Consider the following 19,199-nt stretch of genomic DNA (forward strand, 5'->3'; position numbering starts at 1 on the left):
CCATCCCAACCAAGAATCCTGTGATGAGCTGCTGCTTGTTTAAATGCAAATGAGGTTACTTAAGAGTGTTGCAACTTTGTTCTTTTGGGCAAGTGTTGATGTTCCTCGTGAAATCCTGTTTACTGTATGCTTTTCCTTGGAAAAATTGGTGAACTCAGGCCAGCTTCCATTTTAGTGATCATAAAACCTGCATTATTGGACAGAGTTAATGAGATCATCATTACCTCAGTTACATCTAAGAGAAGCACGTTCAGCTTGAAGGTGAGAGTTAAGATTTTGGCGTCAGACAGACAGGGTTTGAACCCCTTCTCTACCATATGTTTGCTATGACTGTCAAGCTAGTTAACCTCTGACCTTCATTCCCCACACGTGGAAAATGAGGGTAAAAGCTGTGCCTGCCTTGATTAAATGTAAGGATTGAATTAGCAGAGGGCCTGGCCCATAGCAAGTTCCCAATAATAGTAGCTGCCATTGTTGTTATTGTAATTATCGGTAGGTAATGAAAGGAGGGGAGAAGTTGGTCTTCAACTTAAGAGTAAAAAGACCTACTTACAGCATTTATTTCCATCCTGTGAGCCCCGAGCCTGGCCCAAGAGGAGAGGGGACCTAGACTTGGCCACTGTGGAGTATTCTGTAGACTTAAGAACACAGACCCTGGAGCCGGAATGCCTAGTTCCACATCCCAGCTCTCTCATCTGTGTAGTCTTGGTTGAGTCCTTAACTTCCCTGTGTCTCAGTTTCCTCATCTGTGAGGTGATGGTAGCACTTCATCAGGTTGAGGCTGGAATACAAGTTAATACCTGTGAAGTCTTAACTCTAGCACATGCCTGTCAGAGTACATACTCACTAAGGTTTAAGCTACTTTTATTATGAAAAGCAGGCAGCACCATGGGTGTCCGGCTCTCAGACAGGAGAGACCATTGGCTTTGGCATTTGCCCTCCTGCAGGAGGTAGAAGAGGGAATCAGATGGGGGAAGGCAGAGTGCACACCATCTCACAATGGCACCATTTCACAAAGCCTCACAACAACCTGAGCAGGTGGTCTTGTCCCCATTGTATAGACCAGGAAAGGTAGGTTAAGGAACTTGCCCAAAGTCAGCTAGCCAGCTAGACACAGAATTTGAATCTGGTCCTTCTGATCCAAACCTCTTTCCACTGAAGTCTGTTCCCTCCTGAGACAAGGCCCAAGAGACTCATAGATGACCAGGACGTGGGTTCTGAAGACCTCTAACAGGTGGGTCCATAGACTGGAGGGGGCCTGTCCCAAGAGAGCCCCCTTTGAAGTTTCTAGAAGGAACCCATTGGTCAGAAGGGATTCCTAATGGGATAAAGGGTCTCTTTGCAGGGTATGACTAATGCCCCCAAAATTTCTCTTTGTGAGAATTTTGTTTCTAGTAAGTAGATTTGCTTAAAGCAAAACCCACCCATAAGTACTGGCTACTATAAAAAATCCCTCCTTTTATAGATGAAGCAACTAAGAGAGGGGCTGCTGCCTGCTGAAGGTGAGGGGTGGGCAGAACCTGAGTCCTGCTCATCACTGTACCACAAGCCCTGGAATGAGGCTGAGCCACCATGTAACAGAGAAAGCATCTCTGTAAGACCTCCGGGGCCTCATCTTTTCGCAGTATTGTACCTCAGTAGGACACAGAGCGAAGCCTACTCTCTTGGCCCCAGACCTGCTCTGCTCACCAGCCACCGAGGGAGACAGACAGGGTCAAAGCAGACAGCAGCAGCTTTCACTCACTCCCCTCTGGAGTGCAGGCTTCCCTGAGGCTTTCGTTCCCTTAAGCGATTGCTGGTCCCTGGCCCCATGGAGCTCACAGCTCAACTGAGAAAGCAGGACATTGTGGGATTTATCAGTGAATACAAGGCAGGATGAGTTGTGATCCACAATCTGTGGGAGCCCCATAAAAGCAGGGCTGGTCAAGATGGGAGAGACTCAAGATGTGTCCTGGAGGATGGAAGAGACTGAGATGAGCAGAGGACTGGGCAGGTGCTCCTGATTGGGATGGGGGGGGGGGCATGAGCAGGGACTGGAGGCTGGAATGGGTTTGGGAAGTTTGAGGGGAAGAGAGGTGTCCAACTTGCTTTAGCGAAGAGCTAGGGAAGGGGTGGTAGGAGGTGAGTCTGGAAAGGAAGCCTTTGAAAAGTTGTATTAGCAAGATTTCAAAGCAATTCCCAAGGCTCTCTTGTCTGCCCAAGCCACCCACCCCCAGTGAGAAAGGCTCAGCTGCTTATCGAACATGGCCAGGATATTCCTGGCACCCTCCAACGGCCTCTTCCAAAAGCGAACGTGTCTCGTGGAGGCATCGCCTCTGGCATCTCACCCGGGCTGGTGTTTTGAAACAATTTATAATTTTCATGGCTCCAGGTCCTCAGCCTGATGTCACCCCTGGAGTTCATAGCCAACTAATTGGAAATGAAAGGAGGCTGATTGGCAGCTCCACAACCAGCCCATGTGGCAGTGAAGTGATGGAGAAAGTGAACACGCTGCTCACGTGTGTGTCTGCCACAGCTCCCCTGGCCAAAGGCAGTGCAGCCCCACTGCCTGCTTTGTGTGGCCTGGGCACCCAAAGCAGGGGTGGGCGAGGGCGGAGGCTCCCCAAATCCTGGAATCACCTACCGCTCCCAGGAAGGAGGCAACTAGCTAGTAGCCTTGATTCCCTTAGCCCTGCTCAGCTTCTCTCTGCCCCCTCACTCCTATCACCCGGTTTCTCCTTCTGGGAGGTAGGCAGGTGGTCTGGAAGGGAACAGCATGTGCAAAGCCACGGGGTGTGCTTCAGAATCGTACTCCCGCTCATTGAAGTACAGCCTCCCAGGCCCTGCCCAGACCTACTGCATGAGCACCCCTGGGGGTGGCGCCCAGGAACTGGCATTTTAGACAGGCTCCCCAGGGATTCGGAGATCAAGCCAGGGTTGAAGTTTGGATGGATCATCCATGTGGGTGGATGGCAGTGTTCAGGGTAGATGGGCAGTGAAGTGGCAGAAGGATCGGGACCCTGGTGATAGACATTGACTAGATGGGGCTGCTCCTTGCTGGTACATTCGGTTGTCCCCCAAGTTTGGGGGCTGTGCCAACATGGGAAGGGGGACGACTCAGAGGACAGGGAACACTGGACCAGCATTTGGGGCCTTGGGCAATAGCTATCTAAAGGGACGGCCTCGCCATCATCCTCCCTTCTCCCATCAGGAGGCAGTGATGAGACTCCATCTGCCTTTTATTTCCATAAGGTTTTCTTCTTGGAGGAGGAGACACACGGTTGTGGTCCAGCAAAGAAATGCTTCCCACCCCGGCCCTCAGCCAGAAAATTACTTGTTTCTCGCTTCGGTTTTTTGGTTTACAGACATGTGACAAAAGAGGCAACATTTCCAGTAATGACGAAGCCAATGGAAAAACAAAGATTTGGGGAAATGCGCATTACTTATTGTTTTAGCACCTTTTTCTGATCTGAAGTTACTTTGTTTAGAAACAGAAATGTGGCGTGTGTAACTTAGTTGGCTCGTGGCATTTTTATAATTGGTCAGTTTTGAAATGTGAAGGCAAAGAAAAATTTTCCAAAGTTTCAGTAAAACTTAGATGTTTGCAGGGAAGAAATGGTTTTCCCAACTCTTTCAGTTTGCCCCCTGGATCTTGTCATTACCAGGGCCCCCCCCCTCCCCCAGCAGCTGGTATGAAGATGTATTTTGTGAATGTTGGACCTGGGGTCTTGTACCAAGAAAAGTGGGGCACCTCAGACAGAAAGTCCCTTCACTCCTCTGTGCCCAGGAGGAAGAGCCACCAGCTCCCTTTCCCTACGTTGCTCCTGGCTCCTGGGGGCAGTATTGTAGGAGAAGCTCCAGCAGGTGTCTGGGGGCTGCCTTTCCCCATTATCCAGGGTCTCCTCAGCTCAGCCCTGGACCACCTTAGGCTCCCCGAGTGTTGAATCTGGGTCAGGGTTGGGTGCATAACTGCTCCTGGCAGGAGGAGAAGGTCCTTGTAAAGCTGTGATGACAGGCTAGTGACAAGAGGCCAAACCAAGACTCTTTGTACATTCCCTGAGGAAACCTTGCAAACATGCACATTTTAAGCAACCCTTGTCCCAGATCATGTCAGCTCCCTGCCATGCCACTATCCCTTCCAGAGCCTAATGGCTCCACCAGCACCTCCATCAGTTCTCATTTGCGTTTGATCACAGGGTTCTGAGTAAGAGGGCCCTGTCCCCAACTTCTTTGATGACCTCAGTTGCTCTCTGCTGTAAACACATGGCTCAGTCGACACTAGTAGCCGCTCTCCTGGAGACAGGGAGAGAAGCCTTGAGAGCCAAATTGATAGGAAGCTAGTTCCTGAATGGACACTTGTACTAGACTTCCCTTCTAAGATTAGATGGTTCCTGCCAGACCTATAGCTGACCTCACTGTTCTGCCATGGCTGTGGTGTAGATTTGTCCAGTGATTACCTGATGACCTCCTCTGCACCCACCCCTGCCCAGACACATCCACATGGATCCACTGAGGTCCGTGTCCTCAGGACCCTCAGTCGGGTGGGGGAGGTAGGAAAATAAACACCGGTTATAATACGGTGGCCAAGTGCTATGATGGGAGTAGGGCAGAGTGAGAAGAGGCACACAGCCCTACCCAGGGGTGCTGAGCGAGGTTTCTACCCCTGGTTCTCGCAGACTTTTAAATGAGTTAGCCCGGAGAAGAGGGAGCGCAGCCATGCAGAGGACAGCTGGTCACTCTCAGCATGAGATGTCAAAGCGTGCCAGGTCTTCTAAATTGGGCTGTGGCATGTCCACATCCCTGGCGTACCTACAGGGTGGTGCTATTTTACAGATGCTGTTCCAGGAGGTGGCTACTCCTTTGCTAAAGTTGCCAAAGCTTATAAAGTTCTAATTATAGAATGAATACATGTGCCCAGATTGGAGAGAACTTGCCCCAAACCCTTTCCTTATTGTTAGGAAGACTCTGGCTCCCAGTGGTCTGCTGGAGGCCACAGGTCCTTGCCTGTGAAAGGAGGGCATGACTCCTGACTTGGAACCATTCCAGAGCCATGGCCCCCCAGCCGGGTGCCTGGCACTAGGGGGTACTCATTAACTATCTGGTCTACAAACTGGTCTATGCTGGGGAAGAGATCTGCATCCAATGGGTCTCTGCAGTGGTTGATGCTTGACCAGAATCGACCAGCCCAGAGAGCAGCCCTTTCCTATTACAGGTGAAGACCAGAGGAGTGTTCCCACCTTCCCACTTGTGTAGTGAGCCAGGATATGGCCCTCTGAGCACTGGGTCTCCTTCCTGGCTTTTCTCCCAGGTGGAAACTCGGCATTAGCCAGAGACCCTGCGATGTAGTGCCAAAGAGTTAACTCTGTGCTCTCCAGGGAGCTCACACACTCCTGACCCTCCCCTGTCCTCCAGGGCCTCCCAGCTGTGGCCTTCTGGGCACAGCTCGGTCACATGAGAGCCAGATGTGGGGATTTCCCCAGCATTGATTTTGTGTGCACACTCACCCTGCTGTGTTTACGTGGTTTCTCAGAGCTCGGGGGATTGGTCCAGGCCCTTGCAGAGCAGGAGAGGGATGGGGGTGTGGACAGGCCCAGGGGCCCCCAGCACACACCATGGGGGCTGCTCCAAGCCCTGCTGAGCCCTGCTCCTACCAGACATTGTAGATCAGCCAGTCGTTCTTGCTCAGACTCCCATTTCCTGCAGCATCCATCTTGCCATAGGCCATATTGGTTATGGATTAAAAAAACAAAATTGAGTCTCATTGAGGGGCTTTGTAGCAGATGCTGGAAGCCAGCAGTCTTCCAGGGACGTGGTGTGCTCGGGGGCCTGCCCGTGAGCCCCTCTGCCCAGCACTAGCTGGGCTCGGGTCTTCCCCAGCCTGAGAAGGCCTACATGTGGCTTAAGAGGCAAAAACCTGGACTAGAGAGAGTTCAGGGCCCTGGGTGTGAAGAATGCCCCGGGGCAGTTGGGTAAGCCAGGCTTCAGTTTTCCCATGAAATCCTTAGGACTGGGAGCAATGAATGTGCCTCCTTCCCCCAGCCACTGAGGATTTATTGGGTACCACCTACTGCGCTCGGGATGCCGTGAGGATGCTAACAGGGTTAAGACCTGGAAGGAACTTCAGATCTGGTTGGAGAGACTCATAACGAATTTTGATTAAGCACCTACTGTGTGCCAGACATTTGTTAGGACTATACTACGTACTAGACATTCTGGCGCCAGTTGACATAGTCGGTGAACCATAGAGAGATCCTGCCCAGGGCAAGCCTTGAAAAGTGGGTCATCCTCACCCTCAGTTCAGGAGTGAACTCTGCCCCTCACCGCACCCCTTCCTGCTCCAGGCAATTGTAGTGCCCAGGCAGATGTCAGGTGCAGCATTGTGAACCCTTCTGCAAAGGTGGGGTCCAATGACAGAGGCGAGGCCTCCAGGACTCAGCGCTGTCGCATGCCCCCCCTGCCCACCAGGACCCAGCCTGCCCTCCAGCTGGGTCTGGGCAGCCTCGGGGAATGAGGATGCACTTAAGTGACAGCTCCAACAGTGCCAGCAGCCAGGTAGATGAGGGGGCCATGTTGTCTCCCCAAACGTATAAACATGACTCCTGACGCAGACAGGAACACCTGGGAAAGTGTCTGTGATCGTGAGTATCTGCACCCTATCTCCGAAGCTTGGAGATAGTGGAGAGTCCATTGGTCACAGCCAGGGGCCCCAGCTGTGCCCCAGTAGGTGCTCGTTAAATAGTTGGCAGTCGATCCACTGATAGTCTGATAGCAAGAGTCCAGTCTGGAGAGCACAGGACTTTCCACTGGTTGTAGCCCTAGGATGACAATGCCGGGTCCTGGGCCGTTGCTTTTCACTCCATCACTCATTACGGCTCTTCTGGAGATAACCCGGGGGGAAGATGGATTGAAGGGCTGCAGACCCAGTGGCTGTTCACTCCATCCTGCTTCGCTGGCCCCTATTTCTGCTGCTGCCTCGTCCTCACAGATACAAGCTTTGGCTGCGGGACATCCCAGTAAGTGGGGGAGGACCACCAAGGCAGACCACCCTGGGGAGGAAGGTGGCTGGGATCCTGGAATTATGAACAGAGCCGAGTTTGTCTCTTGTCTCTGCACACCAACACCCCGGCATGGGGAGAGGGAGAACCTGAGAACTGAGGGGGAGGCCACAACCCAAGGGGCTGCCGTGGGGTCAGGCAGCAGCTGCTGGAAGCAGAGGCTCAGAACCCCGCCGGCCTCCCCACCCAGCGTCCCTCTGTCCGCCCACGGCGCCTCTGACTAACCACAGCACCTATCTTTAACCAGGAAGCTTCGGGTCTTTTCAGCAGGGTGGAGGAAGGAGGACAGACCTTCTTCATACCAGCTCCTGCCAGCGTAGTCCCCTCTGGGCAACTGCAGTGCTCCCTGGGCTTCCTTGGCCACTCCATCCACACCCACTTGACCTGGGCTGTCTCTGCTGGCCTAGGCTGGTGCCCTTGGACTTAGTCCCTAAGGGGCTGTGGAATGGTTCCAGACCCAGGCCAGCCCCCACCCCACCCCATTCCCCACCTAAGTAGGGGAAACTGACTGTTCTATAACTGCATAGCTGAGTGGCCAGAGGGTCAGTGGAGCATTCCTACCCTGGGTTGGGCTGCCCCCATGTGGACTCTGGATTCTGGGAAAGGCAACTCCTGGGGAAGGAGGCAGGCCCCTTCTTAGTGAAAGCAAAATGAATAGGAATATGGCTGCATTTACAAAGAGAAGCCCCGCAGAAATAAATGAGCCTCCTTTGGCCAATGGCCAGGGAGGATCCAGAGAATGTAGTTCCCTGTTTAGGCCCCTTTGTTCCCAGTTCCCGGCCAGCCTTCCTGGGCTCAAGTCTGGCCCATCACTTCCTTTGCTGTGGGGCCTTGGGAAGAACCTTAACTTTCCCGAGCCTCACTTTCTACATCTGTAAAACACAGATTGTTGTAAGGATTAAATTAGATAGGGCTCAAAATGTTTGACACAGTGCCTAGCATGGGTGTTAAGAAAGTGGGAACTGGGACAATTGGTCTAGCCCCAGCCCTGCCACTCATTCTCTGTGTGATCTTAGGCAAATTTCTTCCCCTCTCTGGTCCTGAGTCCCCACATGCTCCTTCTAGCCTTTGGGGTACCACAAGAAACTGTTGCAGGGCAGGGGCCCTGGAGACAAACAATGGCCCGTCTGCCCCCTCAGGATTGGCCTTCTGTCTTTCAGATGATACCCACCTGAAATTCTGCCCTACTAACGTTCTTCTTGGGTACTTGCATTTATTTCGCTCAGAATTCTGTGACTCAGGACCCTCAGGCCTTGGGCAAGACCAGTTACGTTATTTATGGGGCCTCTTGTTCATAAAGTATTAAAGATTTCAACGGGGGGACAGAAGAGCATTAAACCAAGCGATGGTGGGACCCTGTGCCATTGCCCGAGTCACACCTGCCTGGAGCAAGTCCTGCCTTGGAGGCTGGGTGTGTTGGAGACAGGGCCAGGGCTCTGAGCTGCTGCCGAAGCAGCAGGAACCCCTCACCCCTCCAGTCCAAGGCTGTGAGTTTTTCATGCTGTAAGTACTTAGGACAAGCTGGAGGCTGCTGCTTACCCTGGAGCAAGCTGCACGGCGTTGCCCACGTGAGCCGCAGCTCACACATCTTCCAGTTGTACACCTCCAGACTGCCACCCATGGGACTTGATTGGAAGTCATGCTTGAACTACTGCTGGCTTTCTGTCCTACCCATCTTAATCCATGCCGTGCTTTTGCGAGGTGGCGTACATGTGTCACTTTCACGGTTGCACCTCTGTTTCTGCTGCTCTGAGCATTATGACGTCTTTCAGGCCCCCAAAACTGAATACATCATGTGGGACAAACCACTTCTTTGTCAGGGAATCACTTATTTGTACAGGACTGTTAGCCTTACAGGGCTTTTGTAAAGAGTTGAGCTATTATATGCCTATGACAGTGTAACGCTTGCAACAAGGGATGTGCTCTACTTACTTTGTAACAGTAATATATGTATATATATGTATATACATATATTGTTGTATATATGTACAACAGCATATATAACAGGGCCAGCAGCTGTCAGCCCCTAATTAATTAATGGCCTGGAAGTAGTGACCGAGTTTCCTGGTAGCGGAGTCAAAAAGGAAAAGAAACGTGGAGTCAGTAGGAAACCTAAGAAATCTATCCCTGTGCAAAGTTTAGTTGTACAAAAGGAGAGAAAAGGCTAGACTACAGCAGATCTTTAGAAACCAGTGAGGTAACAACAGTAGAATTCCCAAAGAGGGAGAAGTCTCCAGCACACACTGAGGAAAAATGGAAGGACACAGGGAAGACAGAGGTGGGGGGTGTATTCATTCCATTCGGGGCCCCTGGCAGGGTCTCTGCGTTTCCTCCCCTCCCTGGAGCCCGGGGCGGGGGCTGTGTAAGCCGATAAGGCGGGTGACCCTGCCCTGGTCCCCCTGAGCCCTTGGTTTGCTTTCATTCTCCGAGGAGTTTGTGCTGTTGGCTGTTCTCACTCCCGTCTCTCCCACCTGGGCTCGCAGCCCACTCTGGATTTATTAGTTCAGATGGGTGGAACTTGCTTTACACCAGGGATGGAAGGATTCCTGGAAACATGTTTGAGACTGGATTTGGGTAAATTGAACCCAATTCTCACTGCTCTGGAGTTACTCAAGGCTAAAAGAAACCTTATTACACATCAATAAGAGTCCCTTGCCTAACTTAGGTCTAAGCAGGTGGTTCCTTTATGTAGTACGCAGTACGTGTGTGTTTGAGCAAGCTTCCTGTAGTCAGGGGCACCTGTAGTATTGTTCTTTGATTTCTCGTAGTCACCTGGACCTCACAAGAATCAGGTTCAGCATCAAAGTGTCCTCGGGTCGCTGTATTTGGCTGGGACCTGTGAGCACCTGATTTTCTCTGGGCCTGGATTCTTGCTGGTCTTGCAAGCCGGGAGGGATGGTTGTGGCAAGCAGTGAATATTGGGGGATGGCCTACGGACCCTGTCTCCACGCCTCCTATCTCCTGGCACACACCTGGTCAGTCACCAGTTTTGTCCCTACCATCCCATCCCCGTCTGTGTCCCCCTACCAAACCTTTCGCAGACATTAGGCCATTTCTTAAACCAACTCTACAAAGAAGACAAGGTAGATATTTTAATCCCCATTTCACAGAAGGTAAAGAGACTCAGAGATTTGCTAAATGCCCAGAATCTAAGCTGAACCTGCTGAGTAAGCACACGAAGCAAGATTTTAAAAAAATTCTTGCTCCAGTTCTCTGCCTTCCATGCCTCCTGAGTTATTTGCTTTTTTGACTTGAGTTTCCATACATTGAGCCTGTGTTCCAGTGGTTGTTCCCTGGAAAGGCGGTCTGTTTCTCTGGAAAGATTCTCTTCAGCCGTGGTACACTTGTATAATGGAGACTAGCAGGTTTCTGCTGGAAATGTCTAGAACATCAAAGAAGTACACAGGAGATCCATGGGCCCAAATGCTTGATTTTACAGCTGTGAGCATTGAGGCCCAGAGAAGTCAAGCCACTTGCCCAAGGTCACATAGCTAGTTCTCAGCAAAACCAGTTGTGCAGCTTCCCACTTTGATGCCCTCGCTTTCCACCAGGCCCTGCGACCCTGCTCTGTAGGGCTGTTGGTTCTTTCACCAGAGGAAAGGGAGGTAGAGACAACAGGGAGGTCAGGAAGCAGTTGGTTTGTGTCGGTCACAGCTGCTCATTTGGCTGCGCCTGCCTCTTGCTCCTTCACCCCATCTCTCTGTCTCTCCATTTTCCCAGCCCTGAGCCAGCAACCTTGTGTGCCTCCTGGCCGGAGGGCCAGGGTTGGTGAGCCAGGGGCTCTCCTCTGTTCACTGTAATGAGGCCGAGGGGGGTCCTTCCCACCCTGGGAGAGGGCTTGCTCGGGTGGGCTGGAGAGAAGGGGGCGAAATCGAGTGGGAGCCACGGGACTGGATTAATTCTGTGGATCCAGGGAACTGGGAAATAAATCATGTTTTAAAAAGACTTTCTTTTAAAAAGACAGGCTCGTTTCTGGTCCGCTTCCCATTTTCCTTTGGAGAAAGAAGGGGAGGCCTGCGTATGGGGGATGAAGGCAGTGGGCATGAGCTCAAGCTTTTCCATGCTTAGTAGGGGCTCAGTTTCCAGAGGCTGAGGGATCTTTTCCTGTCCATTCCCTTCTTCCTGCCCAAATGCCCAAACCCCAAGGGCCTGGAAGGGCATCAGACCAATGATTCTTGATAAAAATCATCCTAGCAGCCAACGCCTTGTGAGCATTTTGTCTAGGTAGGCCAAGTGTCCCCACTTCCCTATCCTAGGGTTTTGGGGCATCTCCCCCTCTCTGACAGCCCTCATTTTCTAACGTAGGGATTGATACACCACTGCCCACAGGCTACACCCAGCCCACCAGGTGGTTTTGTAAAGTTTTATTGGCACACTGCCCACTCACAGGGTTGAGTTATCTGGACAGAGACCACGTGGCCCACAAAGCCTAAAATATTGACTATATGGCTCTTTACAGAAAAAGTTTGTGAAGACTCCTGTCCTAGCAAAACAACTCTTCCTGGTTTCTCCAGGCCCAGGCCAAATAATTTCCCTTGGCTCACTGAAAGGGGTTAGCATTTCCCAAAAGGTTTCCTTCTGAAAAACCCAAAAGAAACCAAAACGGAGAGTGTATAAAGTAACAAAGCCAGCAGAGATGGAGAGAGATACGGGTAACCTCTTAGCTGGGTCAACACAGGGCTGGGTGAGGCCAGCTGGGGCCAGATGGGCTTGGCACGGCCTTGCTGGCAGCCCAGTTGGCCACATCTGGGCTACAGCAGCAGGAAGTTATAGCTTTAGCAACATGTGGCACCAGGCAATGAAGCCCCGCATTCTGAACTCAGACCCACTTGCTTAACCCAGCTTAAAGCCTCGGAGGGCCTAGCTACGTCTACCTTGTCTCGGCCCTACTGGGGTTTGAAAGCAGGGCCAGCGTAGCTCCTGATAACCGAGGAGGCTTGCAGCTGTCAGGCCTGGCGAGAGGCTCTGGCCACAGAAAGTTTGTCTCTGGGGGCAGTGCCCCAGAGTCCCTCTACGTCCAATTCCGGCTGACCTGGTGCCTGGGGGTGTCTGTGGGGAGGCATCTCCGACAGGTGCCAGCAATTTCTTGGAGCATCTAATAGGAGCACCATCTGGTTCTTATCCTTGCAGTTCCACGAGTGTGGTTTTCCTGGTGCCTCAGAGCTGACTGAACCAAGCTCCCAGGAGATGTCGCGATGGTGGCTGGCAGTCATTGAGTGCCGACTGTGCACAGGGCACTGTGCTGAGCACTCACTGCATATTACATCATTTAATCCTCACGGCAGCCTCACAGTAAATGTATCGTTTCATCTGGATTTTTACAAGTGAGGAGACAGGTTCAGAGAGGTTAAGTAACTTCCTCAAAGGAGCAGAGCCTGGATTTGAATCCAGACAGTCAGCCTCCAGAGGCCTCGGTAAATCTCTCCACCGGAGCCCTACTCTGTGGTTTAGAGTGAGAATAGAAAGGGTCAGGCTTCCCAGTTCTACCTGGGGAGCCAGGCGGCAACTGGAAGGCGGCTTGTCAAGCAAGAGAGAGTTAGGTCCTTTAAATGGTGAGTGGCATCAAACTGATCCCGTGAAGTCTGTGTCCCTACAAGATATGAACGCTGTATTGCCAAGTTACTTAACCTCTCTGGTTCATTTTCCTCACCTGTAAAATGGAGGGAATACCTTATCATTGTAGGTTTATTATGAAACATAAATGAGTTACTGTACCTAAGTGCTCAGCACGATGCTTGGGGTACAGTAAGCGCTATGTAAATGTTTGCTGCTGTTAGAATTATGATTACTCTCTGTCATTGGGTCAGGCAGCCATCCTGGACAGCGCTGGATGGGCAATGCAAGGGTTTGCCTCTCAGACTTGCTTCTCAACATTTCCTCCTTATTTTCCCCACCGCAGCCAACACTGCTCCTTTGGAGGCGATGAGCAGTTCAGCAGAGAAAGCCCCAGCCAGAGTATTCCCATACCTGTTTCCATTGCTGGCTTTACCACTCTGTGCCTGTGGGAACTTGGGCTGGTTACTTGCCCTGGCTGAATTCAGATTCCTCCCCTGTAAAGCGGGGCAAAAAAGTGCACACCCACCTTAAGGGCTTGTCATGGGTAATAGGAGCCGCTGTGTGCCATGGGTAGACTGTCAGTGTTTATTACACGTGGACCCTCTTATGTTCTAGCAATGTTCACTCCTTGATTAGGCTAAGCGCCGTCTGCCTCACTGAAATGTCACTGTATCACAATCATTTGTTCTTCTAGGTTCTTTGACTTTACTCCTTCCTCATGGCAGGAGGACAACTTTTAACCTCATTTCACAGATGGGGAAATTGAGGCCCAGATCAGACATGACTTCTGAGCCTCATCTCTTCTGGTCACTAAAGGTCCCTGTCCTTGTGGGTTGAAGCTGAGATGTGAGATTCTCTAATATGAGGCTTCCTTCTGTTCTGCCAGGGTCTGTCTTCCTCAGAGGGTGGGGCTGGGGCAAGAGCTGGACAGAACATCAAGACCCAGTGGTGTGGTACCCCAAGCCTGGAGACTGGCCTTGGGCTCCCCAACCGGATGTTGAAAGTTCCAGGTTCAGGCTGCTGAGCCTGCTGAGCCTGCTGAGGATCCTTAGAGACACCAAGCCCCATGGGGCCAGCTGCCCACATGCCAGAGAGAAAGGTCCAGGCTGCCTTCTCTGGGGCAGTAATAACCCATGGGCCCTGTTCCAGGCAAGGGTTGTGTGGGCTTCTCTGTGCTCCAGAGGATGCCTGCGTTTCGGCAGACACCTCATTATCCCTGTCCCAGCCGGCTGTGTCCCAGTGCCTCTGTAATCACTCCGGCCCACGCCCAGCAGCCAGCCCAGGGCCAGGAAATCACTCCCCTCCCCTCCCCCGCCTTCCGCCAGCGGCCCAAAGCAGCGCCTGCAGCCACTACCCACCACCCGGTGGACCTCCAGCCTGCCTAACGGTTCTCTCTCCTCTGATTCTCCTCTCCTGCTGCTGCTTGCTCTCGGGGACTCGGAAGTGTGGCTCTCCAGCTGGGCTGAGTCTCCCAAAAAGGACGTGACAGGTACCGCCCAGTGTGCATGTGAATGCATGTGTGTGAACATGTGTAGCCCAGGCATCTGTGCGTGGGAGCTCGTGTTGCCAGCTGCCTGCTGTGTGCTTCCCTGAGATGTGTAGCAGCCCTTTGTCCGCACGTCAGACGTCCTCTCTGCTTTCTTGTGCCCCTCTGCTGGCTGTATTCTTGCCTTTCCAACGTTTTTAGGTCTCAGCTCCAGCCTTGAAGCCCTCTGATGGGCAGTGACCACATAGCTCTGTTTTTAAGCAAGTGCACTGTGGACCCAGAGTATGTGCGTTTGAATCCCAGCTCTGCCACGTCCTGGCTGTGCTGTCTTGGCCGGGTTAGGTAACCTCCCAAAGCGGATGCAGTGTTGCCTCCCAGGGAGCCTGGCACAGAGAAAGTGTGTCCTTAGTGTCATCTTCAACTTTAAGTCAATTGGCCATCCCTGTGAGACGGGCCAGCCAAAGACTATTAATGTCACTCCACGCAGTAACCTCAGGCGGAGAGCAGAAGCATGGTCAGTGATCCGCCCTGGGGAGCTGCAGCAGTGACTGGAGAGTCCTGTGCCTGTGGTGGAGGCCACAGCACCCGTGCCCCAGGGATCAGAGCTTGGAGCTAGCTGCCTCTGGCCTCAGGAGGCTTTCCAGGCTTCGGGCTGCCTCGCCCGGATGGCCTTCGGCGACTTTGGGCTGCGCCCTGTGTCTGGGCAGAGTTGGGCCAGGGTCAGGGGCTTGTCTTTAGTCTTTGGTCTTCTTGGACAATTGCAGAAAACCTAGACAGCAGGGTTCTCAGTTGCTGAGGGACATGGTATCAGGAAGAGGGATGGGATTTCCAGAAGGCTTTTCTAGGAGCCCCTCCATTTCTAAGAGTGCTGTTTGACCCCCCACCCTCAACCCAAACCTGAGAGCAGAGGTTCAGGCTTGGAGATCGGGGGATAAGGCAGAAGGGTCAGGTCAGAGGGAGCTTGGCCACCCCAGGGGTCAGAGCTGAGGCTCAGCCCCTTTCACCACAGCTGTGGGCTGGGAGGTGAGCATCCTGAGAGGCGGGGCCAGAGGAGAAGGCAGGAGGACCCCTTGCCTGTCCGAAGCCCCTTGCAATCATCCTTATGGTGTTGCCTGTGACGGGGGCCTGGGCCTGAGCTAATAACTGGGCTCCTGTCCCTTTTTCCCCTCTCCACGAGCCAGTGAGCCAGAGCCCACTTGGCCCACAACAATACATTTTATTCACCAAACGTATAGCCTGGCCGCCCCAGGGCCTGTGGAGAAGCCGGCAGGCCAAGTCCAGCCTGGGAGGAACCAGTTGTGAGGTACTGGAGAGTCCTCAGTGGGATGCTCAGAGTTTGGGGGTGGGGGACCATGGAGAGTGTGGGGAGCCTGGGGAGGGGCCACTGCAGGGCTTGGCTTCTCAGCATGAGCCCAGCTGTTTATAGCAAGAGGCTGAGGGGAGGCAGCGATGGACAGGGGTGGGAGGGAACCAGCCAGACTCGAAGTCAAGGGCTGGAATCTTGAGTGAGTTGCCAGGTCTCTTGGGGCCTTGGTTTCCCCATCTGGAATGTTGGAGCGTTAGATGAGACAGGAAACTCAGAGGTCGAGGCTGATGCCAGGATCCTTATAGATGAGGGTCTCTGGGTTGCTTCGCCTGGTGTTCCCCCACCCCAGCGTGGGCTGGGGCTCTGGGCTGGCTCTCTAGCTGGCAAGCCCACTGCCACCAGGAGGCGGGATCTGAGAGGGGCATGTTGCAGGGACAGCCTCAGCCACCCTTCTCAGGGCACCCATGGCTCTTGCCTTAAGCTGCCTACTGGTTCATCAGCTGCAGAAAAGCCTAAACCCCTCCTCCTTTTCTCCAAATCTCCCACCTCATCCCATGCTCCTCACAACCCCATGAGGTAGGGTTACTATTCCTGCTTACAGATGAGGAACCTGAAAAAAATCCAGTACAGGACAGGAGCAAGCACTGTGAGGGGAGTTATCAGGAGATTCCTGGAGAGTAGAGACGGCTGGGGATAATTGGGGTTGGTAGGAAGGAAGTCGTTCCAGGCAGGGGGAACAGCTAAAGCGAAGGCTTAGAAGGAAGAACCTGCCTAGAACAGTGTGACTGGCAGAGAGTGGGGGCCCAAGACATATGTGTTGAATGATGAATGTTGCCTGGAACAGGGGGTTGTGTGTCAGAGAACTTGGGGAGCTCAGATTGTCAAGAAAGTCTGAGCTTGAATTTGGCCTTTATTCTATAGGCCACAGGGACCCACTAAAGGTGTTGAAGCAGGGGACTGACTTGGCAAAAGCCTCGTTGAGTAGTTTAAGTTGGCAGTCAGGACCGGGCGGGAGCCAGGAGTCCATCCAGGTGGTAGTTGGAGGAGTGCAGGAGTGAGGCAAGGGTGGGGCAGGGCCCCAGGGAACTACCAGAGCCCCAGCAGATTCAGCCAGGGCCTCTAAGTGCGGCACAAGGGCCCATCCCTGCATGAGACTCTTACAAAGCCCGCCCTTCCTTCTTTCAAGGGGCTCTCCTCGCTAAAAGGGTCCACCTCTTCTCCATGCCTCTGCCAAACCCTCCCCATCTGAAGACAGGAGGCTCCCTCCACTGCCCCTCCTCCTCCCCGGGGCTAACTCCTTCAGCCCCCAATTTTCCAAGCCTTGGCTGGGAGGGGATCCAGAACAGCCTCTGTGGGATGACATCACCCAGCGGCCCGCCTGCCTAGTGGTTTCTCATCTGGATACCTGCTCTCAGCTCACGCCGTCCTGGGCAGCCCTAGGCAGGCAACACCCTAAGAGGCAGATGCCAGAGCAAGCAAGATGGGAGCCTGCATGTGCTGGGGGTGGGGAGGGAGGCAGGAGGACAGTGTGTCTGTCTGTGTGTCCATCCGTCCATCCCCCAGCCTTTGGAGTAGCCTCCAAAAAGTGCCACCGCCTGCCTTTTGTGCTCTGAAATGCCTGGAGAACATTTCCTTAACTTTTCTACCTGCCCCAGAGTGTCAGTCTTCAGAAAGCTCAAGCCAATTTTCCAAGGGGCTGTGGGGAAGAATATGTGGATTTTCCCCCTCTTTGAAATCTTGCCTCAGATTTCCTTGGCTTGGATTAAAATGAGCTGATGTCTCTCCATTCCCCAGCACCACTGCTTGTCCACTGCTTGTGCTTCTGGCCACAAACTCATTGCTCCTTGCTCCTCTGTGCCTCTGTTTCCCCATCTCCCCTTTCTCTTTTCCAGTTTAATTATCTAGTTCTCCTGAATTTCAGAGGTGAGGCCCTGCCTGGTTTATCTGTATTGGCTCAAAACAAACCATTAAGTCACTCTGTTCCTCTGTCTGCCTTTTCATTCATTTCATTCATTTCACATTTGCTGAGAGCCAACCATCTGATGGGCATTGTGTTCTGGTCAATAGATATAACAAGAATCAACAAGGAACCCACACTCCAATCTTGATTAAGTAACCACCTGTGTGCCAGGTGTCTGGGGCCAGGATGAGGCAGGGCTCCTCCTTGGACGCCAGGGTTCCAGTGGCTCTCTTGTAGGCCAGGTACAGTGGTAGAAGTTCAGAATACACGTGCTGGGGTCATGTGGTCTTGGGTTCAATCCCAGCCTTGTGACCTTAGGAAAACTGCTTACTCTCATGAGCCTCAGTCTGCCTGTGAGTAAAATGGGACTGTGACAGGACCTACCACATAGGGTGGTTGTGAGGATCAAATGAGACGGTGAGACATGTGGCCCGTCAGTGAGCGATAACAAGGCTTACAATTCATTGTCAGTGCAATCTGTGAAGTCCCAGGATTTCGGAGCTTTCTAACCTGCTGCTGGGAAGCTCCTATTTGTATCTTGAGTTTTCCCACAAGCTAGAAAGGGAGTCCCTTTTTGTGCTGGGTGCACTTAAGAAGTGCTTTTGGCCACAGAGGCACTGCTCTGCCCCTAGGGGCCCAGTGGGAAGTCGTCTCTGTCAGCACTGCCTAGCGCTGCCTCTGTCCTGCTGGCAGGGGCAGGGGCAGGCGCAGAAGCTGGCCGAGGCTGAGTGCAGAGCTGGGCTGGCCCTGCTGCCCAGCTGTTGGTTGCATTTCTGCCTGAAATACAATCCTGGCTTTGGAGGGTCTGCCTGGAGCTGTGCGTGTGCATATCCATGTGGCAGGCCTCAGCTGAGACAGGGTCCCTCTGAGTCTCCAAAGAGCTAGAGATCCATATCTCGTGGGACAAAACGGCCAGGAGCAGTGGGTTTCTTTCCCATCATTTCCCCCTGCCCTGGGTAGGATAGATCGCCATGGAAAGACCCAAAGTTCTAAGCAGTGGTTCTCCCCTTTGGCTGTACGTGAGAACCATGAGGGGAGGGGTGTTGTCTAAAAATATGCCCCAGACCCAGTTAAATCTGGATCCCTGGGGGTGGGTCCCAGGCACTGGTATTCTTTGAAACGCCCCAGGCAATTTTGTGGGACCACGTTGAGGATCATTTTGCTAGTAGGAGAATGGGATGTCTGGAAACAAATCAGAGGCTGTTCTGTAATGGAAAGAGAGATGGGCTGGAACCTAAAACACTGAGTGAATTTGGTGCTCTCCATAGCAGCTGTGTGAGCTGGGGCAAGCCTCTTGCCCTCTTTGGGCCTCTGAGTAGTCTTTTGTGAAATGGGAAGCTAAGAAGGTTGTTGTGAGGATACAATGAGACAGGGCACATGCCTGGCACAGAACATTTGCCAAGTCAGACTCAGGCATATAGGGAATACAGCTGCAGGCTGAAGCCCCAAGGGGGCCGTGTGGAGCCTGGGGACCCTGTCTCAGCCATTTCTGTAGCCACACTGGTGGTGTGAAGCCCCAGCCTTCCAGGAGATTGGCAGATGTATAGAGTGGTAGACGCATAGTTTAAGAAGTGTGCTAGGAATTCCTTTTGCGTGGGGTGGAGGGTGGCTAGGAAGGCCTCCTATAGGAGATGACCAGTGGGTCTCTGGTTTATGGATCCTTTCATCTCCTAGCAGGGCATGTATTGTCTTACGTGTCTTGTCTCCACCTTCACCCTAGTGATGGTGGTGGTAATAGTGAAGCTCAAAGAGGTGTAAGCAGCATGTCCAATACCACACAGCCAGTTAGCTGAGATGGACATCCAGTCAGCCCACCTTCTAGCTGGGTGCTTGCTTAATGAATGTTGCACTGGTTCG

The 19,199-nt window shown here is 52.7% G+C and overlaps 1 protein-coding gene across 4 annotated transcripts in view; it reads left to right on the forward strand.

Moving 5' to 3' along the window:
* SH3PXD2A (SH3 and PX domains 2A) overlaps positions 1 to 19,199 on the forward strand; it is a gene marked incomplete at its 5' end in the record, with an annotated part of 213,327 nt that overhangs the window by 141,803 nt on the left and 52,325 nt on the right. For 2 of the 4 annotated variants that reach the window (XM_081074466.1, XM_081074468.1), the window contains one exon: positions 14,035 to 14,079. The exons of the other annotated variants lie outside the window; for them this stretch is intronic. In XM_081074466.1, coding sequence (XP_080930592.1) covers positions 14,035 to 14,079 — 45 coding nt within the window. The remainder of the gene's footprint in view (positions 1 to 14,034; positions 14,080 to 19,199) is intronic. 4 annotated transcript variants of the gene reach the window in all.

The sequence above is a fragment of the Rhinolophus hipposideros genome (genome assembly GCF_964194185.1).
Source record: "Rhinolophus hipposideros genome assembly, chromosome: 15".
In the NCBI taxonomy this organism is placed as follows: domain Eukaryota; kingdom Metazoa; phylum Chordata; class Mammalia; order Chiroptera; family Rhinolophidae; genus Rhinolophus; species Rhinolophus hipposideros.